Genomic DNA, 20,394 nt, shown 5'->3' with positions numbered 1-20,394 from the left:
TGTCCTAAATGTGTAAAGAGTATGTGAAAAGGTAAAAAGGGAAAATAAACAGTTTTTTGTAACATATTTTGTTGAAAAGAATTTCTAGGGGTGCTAATAATTGTGACAAGTGGTGTTTCTCAGCTTTTTCAATGCACTTTTGTGTTGTTTTTGTTCGGACACAATTATTTGGAATAATTCTCCATTGTTGAAAGTTTATATTTCTTATATTTTCTTAAAAATAAAAGGCACAAAAAAGGTTATTTAGAACAACGAATAACCACTTATAGTTCCCTAAACAACTTTCACTCGATGTTTCTTTAAAGAACCATTTTTGAAGATGAGATGCAAGTGTGCAGAATGTTAAAGCTATATAACATACATGTTCTAGACCTAAAAAGTTTGTTTTTTTTTCCCCAAAAACTGTGAGTCCAAGCTGAAAACCATTTTGATATCTTTATTTTGAAGAGTGTGAAATATATAAAAAAAATTGGCTGAGGTTTCTTGAGCGGAAACCAAGGTGGTTTAAGATCGTTTACCACATGCATCGGTTAGCTTGTCTTCTTTTGACTCATAACGAACTCTTTTGAACGGTTTTTGCACTGCCATCTTTCACTGTGGATACGTGGGGCAGTGACACAGTGATTCAGTTCAACGCTAGGTCCCTACGAAAACCCTCAGGTCAACTGTTCTTGTAATATTTTTCATCAAACATTCCAGGAAACCAGAGAAATCTGTATGTAAAGACCACAACTTAATGCCTGTGATCTCGGACCGTTTAGACGACACTGCAATAAAAACCAGCATGCTTGTGTGATGGATATCACTGTATGATCTCAGGAATACTTTGGCAAACCATTGTCAGTAATCAATGTCCACTGCGATGTCCACAAATACAAGTTAAGACTGTACTACACAGTGTTTTGTGGCCTAATGTGTCCATCTTTCAGATTGTTTATGGAAATAATGGACGTCATGTTCTCTGGGCCAAAGAAGAAAAGGACCATCCAGAATGTTGCCAGCGTAAAGTTCAAAAGTCAAGGTCTGTCATAGTGTGGGGGGATATTAGTGGGCAACTTGCACATGAATGAAAGCACCATTAACTCATTTTGGAGCAACATAAGCTGCCCTTCCAGATGACGTCTCTGTCTGGGATGTTCATGCGTATTTATTATGGTGCTAAGCCACATCCTGCATGTGTTACAGCATGGCTGCACAATCAGAGAGGGTGGGTGCCAAATTGCATATGTTATCATGGACAGTAAAACATATTCTTCAGTTTGGAAAATTACACTTGGGCAGTAGAGTTCATGACAACACAAGAACAATGCAGACTGAGTAACATCCTGACACAGAAGGATTTGCTCCTCTCTCCCTCTTTAAACAATGGCCTTCTTATTCCTGTCCATCTACAATGGTGCTGGCCAATCCTGGGCATCAGGCTGTGTCAGGTCTGTGCACAGACAGTGCAACCTGAATGTACTTTAACTTAACTTACAGCATACTGCACTCTTATGTAGAGAGACAGTGATCCAGTCTCAGAGAAAACCAAATGTATTCTATCTCAGTGATAAAGACTGTATTTTACTGCCCTAACGAAGGCATGAACTCCATTTTCCAGCATACATGCAGTGGTGTTACTCTCCGAGGTGCCAGTGCTGCACCAGAGGGGGCACCCAAGAGTGATGAAGATAGTAGTTGGCAAAATGACCCACTAGCAGAGCCGGTGTCCTACATTCCCATCCTGATAGCAGAGTTAGCAGGCTAGCACATCATCATGGAATCCCCTGTGGCCCCCAGTTTGAGAACTGCTGGTCTATGTCATGGGTTTTTCCTTTTTTTCCACATTGACCAGTCACATACAAGGACAGTTGGTTGCAGTCTTCCGCAGATTGAAAACATACAAAAAGCTTTTTTTTCTGAATTTGAGATTGTTTGCTTGCCATAGCTCAAGTGTGTTTCTCAAGGTCAAGAGCAAGAAGTTAGAACGTTGTCATTATCATGCAAGTTATTACAGTTAACAGTAAAACTAGTCACTGATTTAATTAAGCTGTGTGCTAGCTTTGTTGTACAGAGTCCCTAAAGAGACATGGTGATTGTTTTTTTAACCAGGCATGGCCACAAATTAATATTTTGAGGCCACAAGTTCATATGTTGAGGCAACAAATGAATATATTGAGGCCATGTGGCCATGAGAAACATACCTCGTCGCCTCCATACATTAACTCATGGCCTCAATATATTACTTTGTGGCCTAAATATATTAACTTGTGGCCTCAATATATTAACCCTCTGGGATCTAAGGGCATTTTCTTGATTTTTCCATATCTTCTTGAATTTGCTTTTAAAGGCACTGGCATATAACATGATACCCATATGTTTCATATCAAAATGCTCTGTTATCTTCATCACTACTTTCCAAAACCGCTGCAGCAACTTCAGCAACTTTAAACTCTCTGCACACCATTTCACACGTGTCTCCGATGCTGACCAAATGAAGAATGAAGGGATTCTGACATGATGGGTCAGTGCTTAGTGATTTCCTGAGTTTCCATTGGTCAATTTCACACAAAATGTAGACGGACACACGAATCCATCTATTACACACGGTGAGAGGCAGATGATGTGTTTCTCAGCCCCTCTTCATAGCCTCATAACTCTGAAGTCACGTAAGATCTTGTGATAAGATGGAATGGAAAGGGCGACTCTACAGATTCAGGAAATGTTTGAACCATACTCATTGCCTTCATATATTAACTCATGGCCTCAACATATTATTGTGGCCATGCCTTATTAAAAAATACTCACCATGTCACCCTAAGGCTCCATATTGTTGCATTTATTTATGATTATGTTTAATTTTTCAAAAAAATCAGACACACATATTTACCTATGCCTTTGAAGTTCCTCCCTGAGTTGCTGATTGACAGCTGTGATATGTACGTTTCATCCAATAACACAGAAAATCATGACTGGAATCCAAGGGAAGTAAGATCAGGATGAGGATGTATAAATAGACTCCATCTCCTCTTCAGAATTTGTTTTGCTTCATGTTTTCCACTTCTTTGATGACGAGAATTCACCCTCCCTTGCTTTTTCTTGTGTTAAATAAAAGTATGATCCTCTAGTTGTCAAAATTTGGGTTCTTAAACTTCACACAACACAAATTGTGTTACAAATGGTCAGCCAGCACTGCCAGCAATAGCACCAGTTGGAAGATGTACAAAGAAGAAGAATCAGTGGTTGCACTGATTCTTCTTCTTTGTACATCTTCCAACTGGTGCTATTTCACCACCAAATTCAAGCTGCCACTTCAGTGTAAAAACACGAAAGGCGCTCTCTAGAGACAGTCTTTGGTTTGTCTGTTCTGGGCTACTGTAGAAACATGGTGGCCTCTGTTGGAAGACGACCCGCTACCTTTGTAGATGTGAAGGGCTCATTCTAAGCTAACGAAAACACAATGATTCATAGTTACAGTTGATTATATACTAATGATATACTAATGTTTCATATACTATGTTCCATTTCTGCTAATAGATCCCACTAAATCTTACACACTGCACTTTTAAGAAAGTTTATTGTCCATTTCTATCTCATCTCACTCTACAATCCAGTTCAAATCAAGGTTCTGGTGGTGTTTACATGGTAACCCCACGATGTGACCAACTCATGTGGTTTAACTGTGATCCTCAGAGAAAGTTCGGCCTCTTGAAGCTTCTTACTCACTATGCCTCAGTACACAGTACCCTCCTCTTTTAGCTTCTTCTAAAACATCTTTTCCTAAACTTCAGTCTTATAGTTCTGATAGTAGTCATGGGTATTTTTAGGTGTTAAGCTATTTTTGCATAGACACTGCTTAACTATCTAATTTCATTTGTATAGTATCTGATCTTCATCATTATGATGAATGCCTAAAGGTAAGCGAACAATAAGCCTGGTGACCACTGTATTGTCCTAAATGTGAAAAGAGTATGTGAAAAGGTAAAAAGGAAAAATAAACAGTTTTTTGTAACATATATTTTGTTGAAAAGAATTTCTAGGGGTGCTAATAATTGTGACAAGTGGTGTTTCTCAGCTTTTCTAATGCACTTTTGTGTTGTTTAGTTTTCTGAAATAATTATGTTGAATAATTCTCCATTGCTGAAAGGTTAGATGTCTCTCATTTTCTTAAAAAGAAAGGTACCAAAAAGCTTATTTGGAGCAATGATGTAGAAGAACCACCCTGAACAACCTTTCACTTGATTTTTCTTTAAAGAACCATTTTTGTAGATGAGATGCAAGTGTGCAGAATGTAAAAGCTATATATTGTAAATGTTCTAGGCATACATTTTTTTTTTTCCCAAGCTGTCCAAGCTGAAAACCATTTTCATGGTGTGAAGTATAAAAAAATTGGCTGAGGTTTCTTGAGCGGAAACCAAGGTGGTTTAAGATCGTTTACCACATGCATTGGTTAGCTTGTCTTCTTTTGACTCATAACGATCTCTTTTGAACGGTTTTTGCGCTGCCATATTTCACTGTGTACGTGGGACGGGACACAGTGATTCAGTTCAACGCTAGGCCTCTACAGAAACCCTCAGGTCAATCGTTCTTGTAATATTTTCAATCAAACGTTCCAGGAATCCAGAGAAATCTGTGTAAAGACCACAACTTAATGCCTGTGATCTCGGACCATTTAGACAACACTGCAATGAAAACCAGCATGCTTGTGTGATGGATATCACTGTATGATCTCAGGAATACTTTGACAAACCATTGTCAATAATCAATAATCAATTCTTGAATTTGCTTTTAAAGGCATTGGCATATAACATGATACCCATATGTTTCATATCAAAATGCTCTGTTATCTTCATCACTACTTTCCAAAACTGCTGCAGCTGTTTCAGTGGCTGTAAATGTTTTGTATGCCATCTCACACGTGTCTCTGATCTCGACTGAATGAAGAATGAAGGGATTCCGACATTATGGGTCAGTGCTTAGTGATTTCCTGCATTTCTGTTGGTCAGTTTCACACAAAATGTAGACGGACACACGAATCCACCTATTACACACGGTGAGAGGCAGACGATGTGTTTCTCAGCCCCTCTTCATAGCCTCATAACTCTGGAGTCACGTAAGATCTTGTGATAAGATGGAATGGAAAGAGCGACTCTGCAGGTTCAGGAAACACTTGAACCATATTTATGTGCTCTATTATCACAAAGATGGAGAAACATATGTAGAAACGTTGAATTTTCATGCACAGGCGAGTATGTGGACTCCAGAGCGTTAACGAGTTCCCTCAACATTATTTCATGGCCTAATATTTTAACCTCTGGCCTCAATATATGAACTCATGGCCTCCAAATATTAAATCATGGTCTCAGCATATTATTTGTGGCCATGACTTATTAAAAAATAATTACCATGTCACCTTAAGGGCTCTGTATTGTTGCATTTATTTATGATTATATTTCATTTTACAAAAAGTCAGACACACACATATTTACCTAAGCCTTTCCTCCCTGAGTTGCTGATTGACAGCCCTGATATGTATGTTTAATCCAATAACACAGAAAATCATGACTGGAATCCAAGGGAAGTAAGATCAGGATGGGGATGTATAATTAGAGTCCACACAGGTTAAAACATGACTGCAAAACACTAGAGGGAGCCTGTGAGTGAGTCCTGGGGTGAATGGAACTAAAAGGCTAAAAACAAAACAATCAAACAGGAACAGGAAAGCTATAAAGACTGTGTACCTGTTGGATGTATTTGTATATTTTGTATATATATATATATATATATATATATATATATATGTATACAGTTTGAATTTGTATATATATACAATATGTATATCAAATTTGTTATATATATATGCATGTTTCTTGAATTAAAATGCCCAGGAGGAATTTGATTGGCCAAGCCAGGCATTACGCTTTTCCCCAATGCTGAAAAGGAGGGGACTGTCATCTCCCTGTTTATTAGAGAATCTCTGGCATAACTTAAAAACAGTAGTCAGAACATAAGATAAGATAAGATAAGATAATCCTTTATTATCCCACAACGGGGAAATTTGCGGTGTTATGACTACCAAACACATCTTTGAACAATTGTACACACATAAAATTATAATATATTTCATTAAAACACAAAACAATGTGCATAAATATGAGTTTCCCTAGTGAAAGTTCTTAATGCTATACATTCTCAGACTTTTCAGACTGACTGCTCACCATGACTAAAACTCTTTAGCTGTGTCTCAAAGCTAAGGATGCAGTTGAGGTAGGCCAGACCTGCCTTGCACTGGAAAACGAAGACTCCTCTTCAGTGATCACTCACGCACATTTGGGATGGCCTGAGCAAGCTGTACTGGACTGGGGAGACTGAAGGATACACCAGCTGCATCCTTTGATTTCTCACAAATGAAGGATGCATCTCTCGGTTGCAATTAAAGGATCCTACAAAACAAAATAGTCTTTAGCGATGTAATGGTGGAGAAATGCAGCCTTCCTCGGCTGCATTCTTAGCTTTGAGATGGCTGTAGTGTTTCGGTAGTGACATGTTTAAAAATAAACCTCATGACGAGTCAAAATCTTTTAACTTCCCTACAAAAATCAAAAGGATCTTTAAAAAACACACAAAATACAAAAAAAAATGTTAATTATTTTCACAAGATGAAACGCAGGGGTTAGGGTTTAGAGCAGCCACTTCTTTACAGAAAGTACTATAGTTTTATATATAATTTTAGCTTATTAGTGCCTCAATAAATGCATTGGGTTTAAATATATCATAACATCATATTTCTAAATATCTAAGGTTTAAATATTTTATTATTTTTTTAATAGTTTTTGTTTTCTACTGTATGACTGCAGTTTGAACTGAAGTCAAGCTTGTAACAATAGAAGAGCCCTTTATGGTGCTATAGAGAACCATTTTCAAAAAGGCTTTAAATAGAACAATATACAGCACATTCTCCATCAATCTGAAGAACAATTTCACCAGAAAAAGAACCCTTAAACCCTGAGTGTTCATGGTTTAATATAGAACCTTTGTCTTTACTAAAAACCCTTAAAGAAACAACTTTTTAAAGAGTGCAGCAAGTTTCATAGCAGACACTGCTGGAATGCTCTTTTAAAGCATGTTTGTGTGTGTGTGTGTGTGTGTGTGTGTGTGTGTGTGTGTGTGTGTATGACAGGATTGGGGCATCTCACCCACTTCCTGAGAGGAAACCAGAGTTTTTTAAGATCTTCTTTAACCACACGGATCAGTTGTCTTATCTTTGTCATTCATGAACATTCTTTTGAACGGTTTTTGCTGTAGTGTATTTCACTGTGTACTTACAGCGGCACAGTGATACAAACCAACATGAGCCCCCTACAAAAACAGTCTGATGGCCTCTGACTTAATTCTACAAGTGTAAACAGTGTCAGGTACAAAAAAATTCCAAGGGTAAATGTGCACTTTTGTAGAGTTAACACTAGAACTATTCAGTGCGATGTTACGCTGATAAGGACATGTTTTATACACATAAGATCTTTTATCAAACCAATGTGTTCCCCATAGGCTGGTATATTAAAGGACTTTTTCTTTAAGATATGCCTCAGAATTAAATGTATGTTTTTGTTAATAGTATAATACATTTTTCTTTTGAAAATTCTTTATTTTGCTCGATTTCAGTCATTGCAATAATGCTAATTTTCCTTAACGTGTCTATGGGATTAAATATATAACGTTAGCACCAAGCTAACTGAGGTGTACTTTCACTTACCCACACTGGATTTGATAATGCTTACAGCAGCTATACTCAAACAAGGACATTTTCATTGATAAGACTTTGAAAGTTATTGCTGGCACTTCTTAGCCTGTTAGCTATTTGAGCTATCTGAGCTAGCTGGTTGATTATAGATGTATAATTAAGTCCATACAGGTTAAAACATGACTGCAAAACACTAGAGGGAGCCTGTGAGCCATGAGTCCTGGGGTGAATGGAACTAAGAGGCAAAAAACAAAACAATTAAACATGAATAGGAAAGCTATAAAGACTGTGTACCTGTATATATATTATTATTATACTATTGTATATACAATATGTATATCAAATTTGTTATATATATATGCATGTTTCTTGAATTAAAATGCCCAGGAGTTGGATTTGATTGGCCAGGCCAGGCATCACACTTTTCCCCAATGCCGAAAAGGAGGGGACTGTCGTCTCCCTGTTTATTGGGTTTAAATAGATCATAACACAATCTTTGTAAATATTTAAGGTCTGAATACTTAATTATTGTTCTACTATGTTGTGCAGTTTAAATTAAAGTCAAGCTTGTAACAATAGAAGAACCATTTTTAGTGCTATACAGAAGCATTTTCAAAAAGATTCTACATAGAACCATTTACAGCACATTCTCCATTAATTTGAAGAACAATTTCACCATAAAAAGAACCATTTGTCTTTACTAAACTTTGACAAAACACCTTTTTAAAGAGTGCAGCACGGTTCATAGCAGACACTGCTGGAATGCTCTTTTAAAGCATGTGTGTGTGTGTGTGTGTGTGTGTGTGTGTGTGTATGACGGGATTGGGGCATCTCACCCACTTCCTGAGAGGAAACCAGAGTTTTTAAGATCTTCTTTAACCACACGGATCAGTTGGCTTATCTTTGTCATTCATGCACATTCTTTTGAACGGTTTTTGCTGTAGTGTATTTCACTGTGTAGTTACGGGGTCACAGTGATGCAAACCAACATGAGCCCTCTACAAAAACAGTCTGATGGCCTCTGACTGAATTCTACAATAAGTTTAAACAAAGTCAGGTACAAAAAATTTCCAAAGGTAAATGTACACTTTTGTAAAGTTAACACTAGAGCTACTCGGTGTGATGTTATGCTGATAAGGACATGTTTTATACACATAAGATCTTTTATCAATCTGCAATAAGTGTTCCCCATAGGCCGGTATATTAAAGGACTTTTTCTGTAAGATATGCCTCAGAATTAAATGTATTTTTGTTTTGATAATAGTATAGTGCCTTTTTCTTTTGAAAATTCTTTATTTTGCTCGATTTCAGTCATTACAATAATATTCATTTTTCATAGCGTGTCTATGGGGTTCAATATATAACATTAGCACCAAGCTAACTGAGGGGTACGTTCATTTCTCCATGCTGGATTTAATACTGCTTACAGTGGCTACACTCAAACAAGTATATTTAAACTGGTAAGACTTTCAAAGTTATTGCTGACACTTCTTAGCCTGTTAGCTGTACAAGCTATCTGAGCTAGCTGGTCAGCCCAGAGCTACACTAAACTGCATTCTTGGGTTATGGTTATTATGTTGTTTTACTTCATATACATGCTGTTTATCACTGCAAACATATAAGTTATGCAAAATCATGCATTCACTGCAGTTCTGTCCAAACCCTAGAAAATGCACCATTTTTCTTTTTATTCCAAATTTGTATTCCAAACTGAAGATGCCACACGACGATGATGGTCCATCAAAACTAGGTTTTCCTGGTCTTCTTACTGAGTTGGCTTGAAAAACCATCTGGATCGCAACCACCTGGGCTAGCATAGCAACAGTCTAGCAGCATCTTAGCAACCACCTGGGAAAGCACAGCAACAACCTAGCAACATATTAATAACCATATGGCATAACATACACTCTTAAAAAAGATGGTTATTCAAGGGTTCTTTAGTAAAGAAAATGGTTCAATATAGGGGTGCGCCGATCTGACACTCAGCAATGATATAAGAGACACTTATTAAGTCCCAACAACCTCCGCAATCTTGGCAGTTGGTTCCCTAACCTCCAGCCAATGACTGCCCTCAATCAACCCAATGCTGGCCAAAATCACTGGATTATATTGGATCAAAAAACAAAGAATAATCCAATACGATCAGTTTAGCCTAAACTATCACATAAATGCTTCACTAAACATGTAAGATGAGTCAAAATCTAGGGCTGTCACCAAATATTCTAAATTGATTATATAATCAAATACTAAAACAACAAACATTAGACTCTGAAAATTAATAGTCAATTGTGGCTGTCTGTCTTGTAAGTTCTCATGTGGGCTTGGGCCGCTGCACTGAATACACTGCATGAAGGACAGGAGTCACACAATGTCACTTTCATGATTTAAAGTGAAATGTAAGTCCAGTCAAAACGAACAAATAATTCAACAACAATTGTGTGGTAATGATGGCAGACAGTTCCCACCCCAATCCAAAGACATCGGAATCAGTTCCTCCTCAGGTTCACGTCCCCCCTGATAAATCATGGTTGGTGAGTGTGCAAACACAAAGCACTGAAGCAATGGAGAGTGAAATGGGTGAAAAAGTCTTATGCCTCAATTTAATAATCCAGTCTGTGGCAAAGCGAAGATTTACACCCTTTTTTACTGTCTGCAGTTGCAGCCTTGATCGGTGCTGATTTCGGCTCAGTGAATGTGCTCCTGGTGACATGATTCATGAAGGGGAATGTGAATTTGAGGGGCAACTAAATCTGATGCAGCTCTCTAGTTGTATTGGTTTGCCGTCTTATGAAAAAAAAATAGATATTCGAATGATTTGAACCTGTGTTCATCAATTTTGCTCAATTTTGACAACCTTAGTCACGAGACAGATGAGCACAGCATGTAATGTAGCTAACTTAATATCAAGAGTAATAGCCTAAAATTTCAGTTGTGAGCGCCTTATGATGCTAAATCTACCGTGCTGTGTTCCACTGTACATTTTATACTGGAAATGCTATTATTTTTATGTTAAGTTATAGGTTATGGTCTACATTGCAACTTGTTTTTTGCTATGCCATTGAGGTATAGACTACAATGAGTGTTGAAACTTTAGCACACAGTTGCACTTTCATTTTGAATGTTTAAATTGTGCTGACCAATCAAAAAATGCTGCTAAAAGTTGTGTGTGTGTGGAAAAAGTGTAAATAAGAACAAGCAGCATTATTGCACAACTCTTGTGGGCTATGTATTTCTTCCTTTGGGGGAGACGAAACACAGCTTTGGACAGCTGTACACACATAAAACCATAGTCATTTTTCATTGAAACACAAAAAAAGTTTAGTTAATTGCAGAAAATATGTTTCAATTGTGACAGTTGTAAATGTTACACACTGATTTTCAGACTTTGGGACACATTTACTTCAAAACAATGAGATCTAACTGTTCACCCTGTGGCCATAAGGGACAGGGATGCAGTCTCACTTCGTGGTCTAAAATAAGGCTCCGCCTATTAAGTAAAACTCTTTGTGTTTTGTTATGAAAAAGTGAACAAGAAAATCTTTACAGTGTGTAAATTTGTTTGCAGTGCACCATTTCACTTCAAACCACTGAAAGCATTTGTTTACATTTTAACAGAAAGTTTGAAAAATCTGAGGAATTTCCTTTGAAGTTATATATTTTTTTTGGGAGATATTTTTAAGAAGGTTAGATGGAAGATAATCTACTTGCATACCAAAGAAAAATCAGAGGAAGATATAGAACATTCCCATTTGTCACTACCGAAACAATCATAACCCTACTAAAAACTTTACCAAACATTTCAGTAGTGACTGTTTCAGTAGTGACAATTTTAATTCATTCTGAGCAGAACTCAAAAATGGGAGCCTGTGCATGACTTTCCAAACACAGCTTTGAATAGCCGAACACACATAAAATCACACGATTTTTTCATTAAAACACAAAAACGAAAATATGTGTTTCGGTAGTGACAGTTCTTAATGTTCCACACAGATTTTCAGACTTTGGGACACATTTATATTAATAGCTGGGTTATTGAAATTCTCTTTGGAAATCTGTGTCCTCTGGGCTAAAGATCACCCAGCTTGCTATCAGTTCAAAAGCCAGTATTCATGAAGGTATAGGGGTGCATTAGTGCACATGGTATGGGTGATGTGCACATCTGTGAAGGCAGCATTATATACATATATACGATATATACATGTTTTGGAAATATGTATATATCGTATATGCCATCCAGACAATGTCTTTTTCAGGGAAGGCCTTGCTTATTTCAGTAAGACAATGCCAAACCACGTTCTGCATGTACTACAACAGCATTCCTAGGTATTAAAAGAGTCCGGGTGCTACACTGGCCTGCCTGCAGTCCAGACCTGTCACCACTGAAAACATTTGGCACATTATGAAATGAAAAATACGACAAATGAGCCCCCGAACTGTTAAGCAGCTGAAATTCTATGTTAAGCAAAAATGGGAAAACATTTCACTTTCAAAACTACAGCAGTCGGTCTCCTCAGTTCCCAAACTCTAACAGAGAGTTATTAAAAGGAGAGGTAATGAAATACAGTGGTAAACATGCCTCCGACCCAACTTTATTGGAACATGTTGTTGGCATCCAATTCATATACATGGCATATATTTACAATAAAATTTCTCAGTTTCAACATTCGATATATTGCCCTTGTTATATTTTCAATTAAATATAGGGTTTAAATGATTTGCACATCATTGCATTTTGTTTTTATTTACATTTTGCACAGCATCCTAACTATTTTGGAAATGGGGTTGTAGTCCATTCATCATGAAATTTACAATGTAAAGGGTAACAGGTATTTTCAAATCATGTCTCCATCAAAAATGGAGATACAAGGTTTTCTTCCAACAACAGCGATATGTTACTAAAATATGTTTTAGCATTGTGTTGGTTATGAGTGGAATAAAGAAGGACTAATTTTATATAGTCAGCTGTGCATTCTCAGTGAATGTGTGGGACTTTCCACTAAATATATTACTATATTAATGTGTAACATTGTGATTATTCATTTACATGAACAATAGCGCAACGTAAAGTAGGAACAAATGGTGATAAAATTATATTGCTGTTTTAAAACAAACAGAAATGTGTGCATAAAATCTTCACTTTCCCATTCAGTGTATCCTCCACATGCATGTTGAGGGAGGGTTTTTGTTCAGGCATTTCACACTGTGGGACTGGAGTACCACAGTGGTTCATTTCCCTAACAGCCTCGTACAAAAACCTGCTGTAGGGTTTAAAGGACGTTGCACTGTCACGTTACTTGTCTGACATTGTTTAGACACTAAAACAAGGTGCTTCGGGTAAATTTTTCATCTTTTACAAGAATTTTTTCAAGCTTATGGATCTTTTTAATACTTTTTACTGTTGTGGAACTGCATGAAGAGGAGTCCGCTGAACTTCACCAGTGCTGAATGTCGATATGCTCTGAAAATCAACTCACATGACTGGTCATTGACTGGTCATTACCTGCAACATACAATAGTTTGTTCGTATTAGAAGTAATTTGTATTAGAAATAATACTAATGGGGTGTAATTTTTTCCCACTGCACAAAGGACCGCACAAACTGACGACTTGCCCAAACAGTCCGAGGGTTTTTGTAATGGCGTTTATCACGGTGTTTGGGACTACCACAGTGCTTCAAAACCCGTTAAGCTTCGTACAAAAATCTAAACACTGTTTTTCTTTATTTGGAAGAAAATCTAATATCTGGAGACCCCCTAATGTTTGGAATACCAGCTGGACAGTCACTGTTTTATGCCTGTTTTGCACTTTTTAAATTTTTTTTTAATTTTTGGATATATTTTTTGCATTTTATCGTAGGCATGTGTTGGAGTATGCATGTGGATATAAGTATGAAAGGGGACTGGAGGCCTCTTCAGACTACACCAAACTTCAGTTTTCTCACTGGATTTTGTAGAACTTGTGTTCTGGTCAGTGAGAAATGTCTTGCTGTGGACATAAAGACCATGGTCATCGCTAAGGGATATTGTTAAAGGCTTAAGCGATGTGTCTGCAGAGCTAACTTTTGGAAAACCCATCAAACTCACCGTCAATCCAAGTAAGTAAAACAACTATGTACAATTCGAACATTGTATTTCCTCTGATTTTCTGCCTCGTAAATTTATTTGGCCAGAATTTGTAGTAATGACATAGAAAGACTGGAAGTTTTGTTTGAAGCCTTCAAAGTCTACATATGTAGGAGTGCTAGGTGGACGTTTTTCTGATAAAAATGCTTAAAAACATCCCTGTTCTTTGTTTTTTTGAATTCAGGGTTATTGTTCTGTTCATTTTTCGGTACTATAGTGTTATTGTTAGGCTTATATGTGGTGATGCTTCTTGAACTTGAGGTAGTCTTGAGTCAGATAGTATTTGTAAGGCTTACAAAAGCAGTGCTGCCACTGATCCACTGACTTTTGGAAAGCCGATTTCTCTTCGCGTCGAACCAAGTAAGTTGTTTATTGCATTCATTTCTTGACGGCAGAATGAAAAAGTGTTGAATTTTGAGTGGATTTGTGTCCAAGACTTCATTTGCAGGTTGTTGCTTGAAACACGTCTCTTAATCGTTCTTGCTTAGCTGTACTGACTCTAAACTAGAGAGAATGACCAGTGACTGGGGTTGGATGTGCACAGATATTTTCTAGTTTGTTGCTAGAAAGAATGCTATAAACACAGCTCGAACTGAAGGGTGAAAATTGTATTCAACCAATCTTCAGTAGGAGATCTCAAAATTGGCAGTAGTTTTGTACTGTTAAAAGCACGAAAGTTCACCAGAGAGTTAAACAGTTTAAATGATGTTCCAATGCATCCTTTATGTAGAATAGCTTATTTGTAGCCTGCCATGTTCACCTGTGGAGTGCAACAATGTAGTAAAATATTCAGTTTAAATTGTGCAAAAATCAGTACCATTACTTTATACCGCAAAAAATTATATCTTGGTAAGGGAAATTTTCTTAAATCTAGTTGAGATATCTAATATTAATAGATATCTAATATTAGTAGATGTTTATTACTTGTTTAAAAATATTAGTTAGTCAAATTATCTCACTATTTTGGCAGAAATATGCAAATAATGTGTAAGAAATGTGCTTGAAACAAACAAATTTATCTGCCAAGTATAGTAAAAATAATTTGACCTACTAAAATCGCTTATAATAAGTAAGAAACATCTCAAAATGAGAAATATTAGAAGACTATCATAAAACAATCTCAGGCATTAGACAGTGTGTCAAATGTGTAATAGTTTTCTGTGAGGAAAAGTTTAGAGGCATTAAACTCTTTGGACCTCTGGTTCCCATCAGAATGGCACATTTTACATCAAACCACCCTAAAAGAGCTCTAAATTATGCAGAAAATGAGAAAAATAAGAGGAATTCTTTAAATACACAGTTTTATGAGGGATAGAAATGCTTATTTTGTTTACTTGCAGTTCAAATTACATTCATAATTACAATCCCATGTTAAAGTACATTTGGAGGAATATTATAGCAATTGTGCACTCTTTTAAGCAGCTGTTTTAGGACTTAAAGGACTTAGAAACTCTTGAAACTCTTCCAGTTCCAACTGTCAGAAATGCTAACAAGAAATGGAGGTTAAACTGATATTCTCTTGTATGTGTGGTAAGATCTACAAAACACAAGCCCCAAACAGGTGCAAAAGACCTGTTGAGAAGTGCGACTGATACGTGTAAAAAGCTTTCAAAAGTTTGAGCCAAATAGTTTTGTTGATTTTCTTAGTCTTATATTTTAAATAGAACACAAGTTTGCACATTTTAATGCACTTTTACTGTTTACACAATTAATTTAACATATTGGAATAAAAATAATCCTAAAATGTGGTTTGTATAAAAGTTATCCAAAAGTTATTGACCAAAAAATTTAGGGCACATTTTGTATTTTAATGTTAAATTTAAATAGACATTGTGCACTAAAATATGATAACTCTGATTTCCACTTAGAAAATCAACATGTATTCTGACTGGAGATTACAAGTTACTCAACAAAGCAGTAACAGTGAAATTCTGTAGTATGAATTAGAGTAATCTGCTACCATGTGAAAGAACTAACTAGTAGTTCTTTCACATAGTAAGCTCTTACTGAAGTGTTTGATTAGGTTAGTTGAGTAATTACTTTACTAAAGTCTTGCACCCCAAGTACCAAGCAAAAGGTTGTAGAATTTGGGGCCCATTTTATATTTTATGTGTTTATTTCCAATATGTTGAGCATTTAAATAGAAACTATGGGCCAAATCTTGCCATAAAAATGCCATATTTAAGTTTGTGTTAGTTTAACTTAGAAATGTGTTAACAGAAAATCAACAGAACATGCCATTTGACTGGGGGTGTTCAAACTTTTGCACACAACTGTAACTATGGATTCTAAGAGCATGAGCTCTAATGTCCAAAGCGTAATTTCAGACCGAGGTTCCTTCAAAGTTTCAGACAGCTGCACTCAGGAGAAAAAGAGTCGAGTACTGGAACAGACGTGGCAATAATAATTTTTCTTAGCAATGTGTTGACTGGTAGAAGATGTACAGTTGGTAGTAATTTTAAGTTAAAGTATGGTTGTGAAGTTTAATTGAATCATGCTTTATCCCAGACAGCGTTAATGCTTTACTTCAGACTAGAAATAGCGTAAAATAAAAAGAGTGTAAAATAAACAAGTACACATAACTAAGAACTAACTGTAATATGAATTAGAGTAACTTGGTATATGAGTAGATTTTTCACCTTAAAGGCTCTTACTGACATGTTTTGGTAGATATTACTTTAGTAAAGTAATGTCACTTGTATGCAAAATGTACTTTTAAGCTACTCTGTGCACCTCTTCGCTGGAGTTGTCGGCAATTTTTGCACGTAACGTTACACAAAATTCATACAGATGTAAAAAGAGCTGCCAGCATGTATCTCGCTTATCATTGCTGTCAGTACAAAACCTCGTATCACCATTTTTGTTGTTTTTCATTTTTTGACATCATTTGAAAAAAGCCGTTGTCCTTTATGTTGCATCAAAATTTCATGATGAATAGACCAACAGAAAAGGCCCAAAATCTTCCAAATATATAAATATTTCTTTGGTCAGCGTCCACTTGCCACAACAAGGCTGCAGACAAATAAATTAAAAGTTTTTTCTTCTGTTTTAAGAAAGACTTTTTTTTAACAGTGAATGGTACTGAAAATTAATATGTGTCAAAAATCACAAATATTTTATTTGTAAAATCAAATTATATGTCACAGCATGTATAGTTTGCAAGCCCCATATTGAGACAAAAAAAAAGAATACTAATATGTGCATAATATGTATCGTAACACCCCAAAAACTGGACTAGGTGAAGTACTATCTAGTGATGAAATGTTACAAAGAACAGTAATAAAGATACAAGGGAAGAGGGTCCAAATGCTGCATGCCCCCCAAATACACATTTTACTTGTACAGTTGTAACATTATAAACACTATTACGGTCCAAAGATTACTCATACATAAGCTTAACCTGCCACGGTTAGTATAGGCTTTGTTTGAGTTAGAATTTTAAAATGTGTTGACCAAAATATTGCACAAAACTATATATTACATCATTTATTGGCTTGACCTTATGAATATGGTAATATATGCACAAAGAATGCATTACAGTATTATTCAAATATTTTTCGGTAACACTTTATTTGAAGGCTACCTGCAAAAGGACTTTAAAACACATGAATAAGTATTGAATTATGTACTTATAAAGCAGTATTAATGAACAGTGTATGCCATTAATCGCAAGATGGCATAGGATGTTAATGAAGTAAATGTAGTGAGCCTGCCAATAACTGATATAGTATTTTTATCTAGGCTTCTGCATAGCCTTGTATAAGCTTCATCGTTTGAGAAGGACATAGTTATAACAGTGTTATAAATGAAAAAAAAAATGTTTATCACTTCAATTTAAGGTGGCTTATGTCAGTACAATGTTATTTATTTCATTAAACATCTTAGGTCATCTTGTGATTAATAACATAAGCTGTTCATAAATACTCAAGTATTGCTTTACAAATACATTATTCATGTGTAATGAAGTCCTTATGTACGTAGCCTTCAAATGAAGTGTTACCCATTTTTCAACATTTTGTTGTCATAGATAGTCTGTGTTAGGGCTTTAAGGTTTGGTACAATTAAAATGAACCCTGAGCAAGTGTGAACTCTGGTGCACACCAAAGGAGCGGATCGAGACCCTCTGAGCAGGTCGGTCTTGGTTCACTTCAAAATGAACTGAAGCATGAACGCAATACAGATCAAATACATCTAAACAGACCTAAGACACAATGAATCATTGTCTCCTCTGCAGAATGTCTTTGTTTTGTGGAAAAGACAGATTTTAGATGCTGTTTTGACACATTAATCATCTCTGCATAAGCACTGAACTGGTAATTATAGAACCTGCAGCTCAGGCTTTAAAATAAGGCATAAAGGACTCAATTTACACAACTGACTGCACACATAGATTATATTATGTATATTATGTATTAAGGCCCCAAAGTTTCTGCATTCCGTAAAAGCAGTGAGACTTTTCGGCTTTAATTTTATACTCCAATTTTAGTTAAACTGTGCTTTAGGCACTGACGTGATTATCACTCCTCACCAAATAGATTATGACTTCACTTTTGTTTGTTTGTTGGCCTATGTAGCACTTTTTTGGTTAAAATTAAAGCACACCCTTTTATAGTGCATTAAACATACTGAGTAACTTTAGTAACTTTACTTTTATTGAGTGACACCACTGTCTTAGCATTTACCCCAAAGTCAGATGATTATGAGTTCAAACCCCAGCGATGCCACAGCCATCCAAGTTCAAGTAGAGGAAGAACCTGCTGTGTGATTGAAAGAGACTCAGCTAGAGGGGAAATTGGAAAAAAAAATTATATTCTATGTTTCTAACTGAGATGCATTGTTAAAAATGTAAGCTGGGAGAACTTTGTCTACAATATAATTGTAATATAATTTTACAACATGCTGACTTTTCATTTTTTACAGTGTAGTTTTGGACTAAACTGCAGTGCTAGTGATGAATAACCATAGGAAATTCTTTTTAGTCTTGGCTTAGGCTTATTCTAGGTCTGGGAAATGTTTTAAATGATATAAATATTGAAGAATGCAATATCCATAATTCTTTGCAGTTTAGGTGTATCAGTTACTTCAGTGGGAGGTTGCAAGTTTGATTCTGTGTGATGCTGCTACCAAAAAAAGTCCCTAATTACAAGTCCATTATGTGTTATATTTTTTTTGCTATTTTTTTTACTAATATTATCATCCAACCGATATATCAGTCTGGCCCTAGTTTTAATGTGTCATGTTTTTTTTGTAGTAATGCCAAATGTCCTAGGGTTCCTAAGAGATTTTTCTGAAAGCTTTTCTTGATCAAGTGTAAAGAATCTGATCCAGCAAATTTCCACACAGGTGCCGTCAACCAGGAAACTGTGTGACTTGCAGAAATAATATCTGAATTTAGGCTTCCTGTTTGGACATTTTCACTCTGAACTGACTGTAATGCTTTTCTTTTCCTCAAGGGATAATCCCCTTTTTGTAAAGGGGGGATCCTAAACCTCTGTTTCTGAATCTAATTCTATTGAATCTTGAAACTAATGTGAGAACAAATTGTGAAAAAAAGTAATCATTTCTGGCTGAATGACAAAATGAAAAATATAGATTTTCCAAATAAGAGATTCCAAGTAATTTTAGATTGTTGGATTGTTGGCAACTGCTGTGCTCAAATGATGTGAAAAAAACACTGGAAAATGGAAATTTCTGTTTTTTGGTCAGCGAGCTTGTATCTTTAATATTAAATATATCTTTTATTTTCTCTCCTCCAGAGGATAAGCATGCGGTACCACCTACTCTGTCAATCCTGTCCCCTCACATAGGTGATGGACCACAGATGTGCCTGGCTGCAGGGTTCTTTCCTAAACAGGGGAGCATGACTCTGACTGGAGACGAGACTGTTTCTCATGAAGCCAACAAGGCTGTACTGTCCACAACCAGCGGCACATATTACTATGCTGGATATTCCACTGGAAACATTGGACAATGCAAGATGAATGGCAAAGACGCAAGCAAACAGAGTCCTGAAGAAAAAGGTGAGCATCTGTTTGGCCTTTTTGGCACACATGGCTACATACGGTTGGCTGAAAGCTCATGAATTTGGGATTCTTTGGCAGGGATAACAAAAGAACAAACCCAGAATGATTGTGAACCCCAAAGCAAAGCGACCAACAAGACTGAAGAGATCAATAATACTGGTAAGTATTTAGTAGACATTGTTATGATAAAAGTCAGTCCTAAATGTTTGACTGTAGAAGGCCATACTCACACTACAACTCTTCTCTCTCCTGCAGATGACTTTAAGAGCAACTCACTGTCCTTGCTCGTGACAGGTCTTCGACTTCTGTTGGCTAAAGCTGTCGCGGTAAATGTGATGATGACGATTAAAGCATTTCTTGCCTAAAGAAAAAAGTAACTGCAATGCCTATAACCTGCTGTTTGCTGATATCCAATTAGTCTGATGGCACATTAGAAGAAAGCAGTACTGGTCACATTTTTAAAGTATACCATGTTCATATCGCTGTTGTCAGAACAAAACCTTGTATCTCCATTTTTAATGTTTTTCAG

At 36.3% G+C, this 20,394-nt stretch overlaps 1 protein-coding gene across 1 annotated transcript; it reads left to right on the top strand.

The window, feature by feature from the left end:
• The first annotated feature begins 14,133 nt into the window (after nucleotides 1–14,133).
• LOC118825912 (T cell receptor delta constant) lies at nucleotides 14,134–20,394 on the top strand. The gene is made up of 4 exons (XM_036596778.1): nucleotides 14,134–14,202; nucleotides 19,599–19,862; nucleotides 19,944–20,024; nucleotides 20,121–20,394. The coding sequence occupies exons 2-4, from the start codon at nucleotides 19,664–19,666 to the stop codon at nucleotides 20,228–20,230; spliced, it is 390 nt and encodes a 129-aa protein (XP_036452671.1). The 5' UTR covers nucleotides 14,134–14,202; nucleotides 19,599–19,663; the 3' UTR covers nucleotides 20,231–20,394.

This window comes from Colossoma macropomum, unplaced genomic scaffold (assembly GCF_904425465.1).
Source record: "Colossoma macropomum unplaced genomic scaffold, Colossoma_macropomum, whole genome shotgun sequence".
Lineage (NCBI taxonomy): Eukaryota > Metazoa > Chordata > Actinopteri > Characiformes > Serrasalmidae > Colossoma > Colossoma macropomum.
Note: the sequence above shows the minus strand (reverse complement) of the source record. Positions and strands in the feature narration are given on the sequence as shown.

Excerpts from the sequence above, each read along its gene's own strand:
- LOC118825912 (XM_036596778.1), top strand. The coding sequence starts at position 19,664 with ATGTGCCTGGCTGCAGGGTTCTTTCCTAAACAGGGGAGCATGACTCTG. Across the intron at positions 19,863-19,943 it reads ACAGAGTCCTGAAGAAAAAG|GGATAACAAAAGAACAAACC; the intron begins GTGAGCATCTGT and ends ATTCTTTGGCAG. Across the intron at positions 20,025-20,120 it reads TGAAGAGATCAATAATACTG|ATGACTTTAAGAGCAACTCA; the intron begins GTAAGTATTTAG and ends TCTCTCCTGCAG.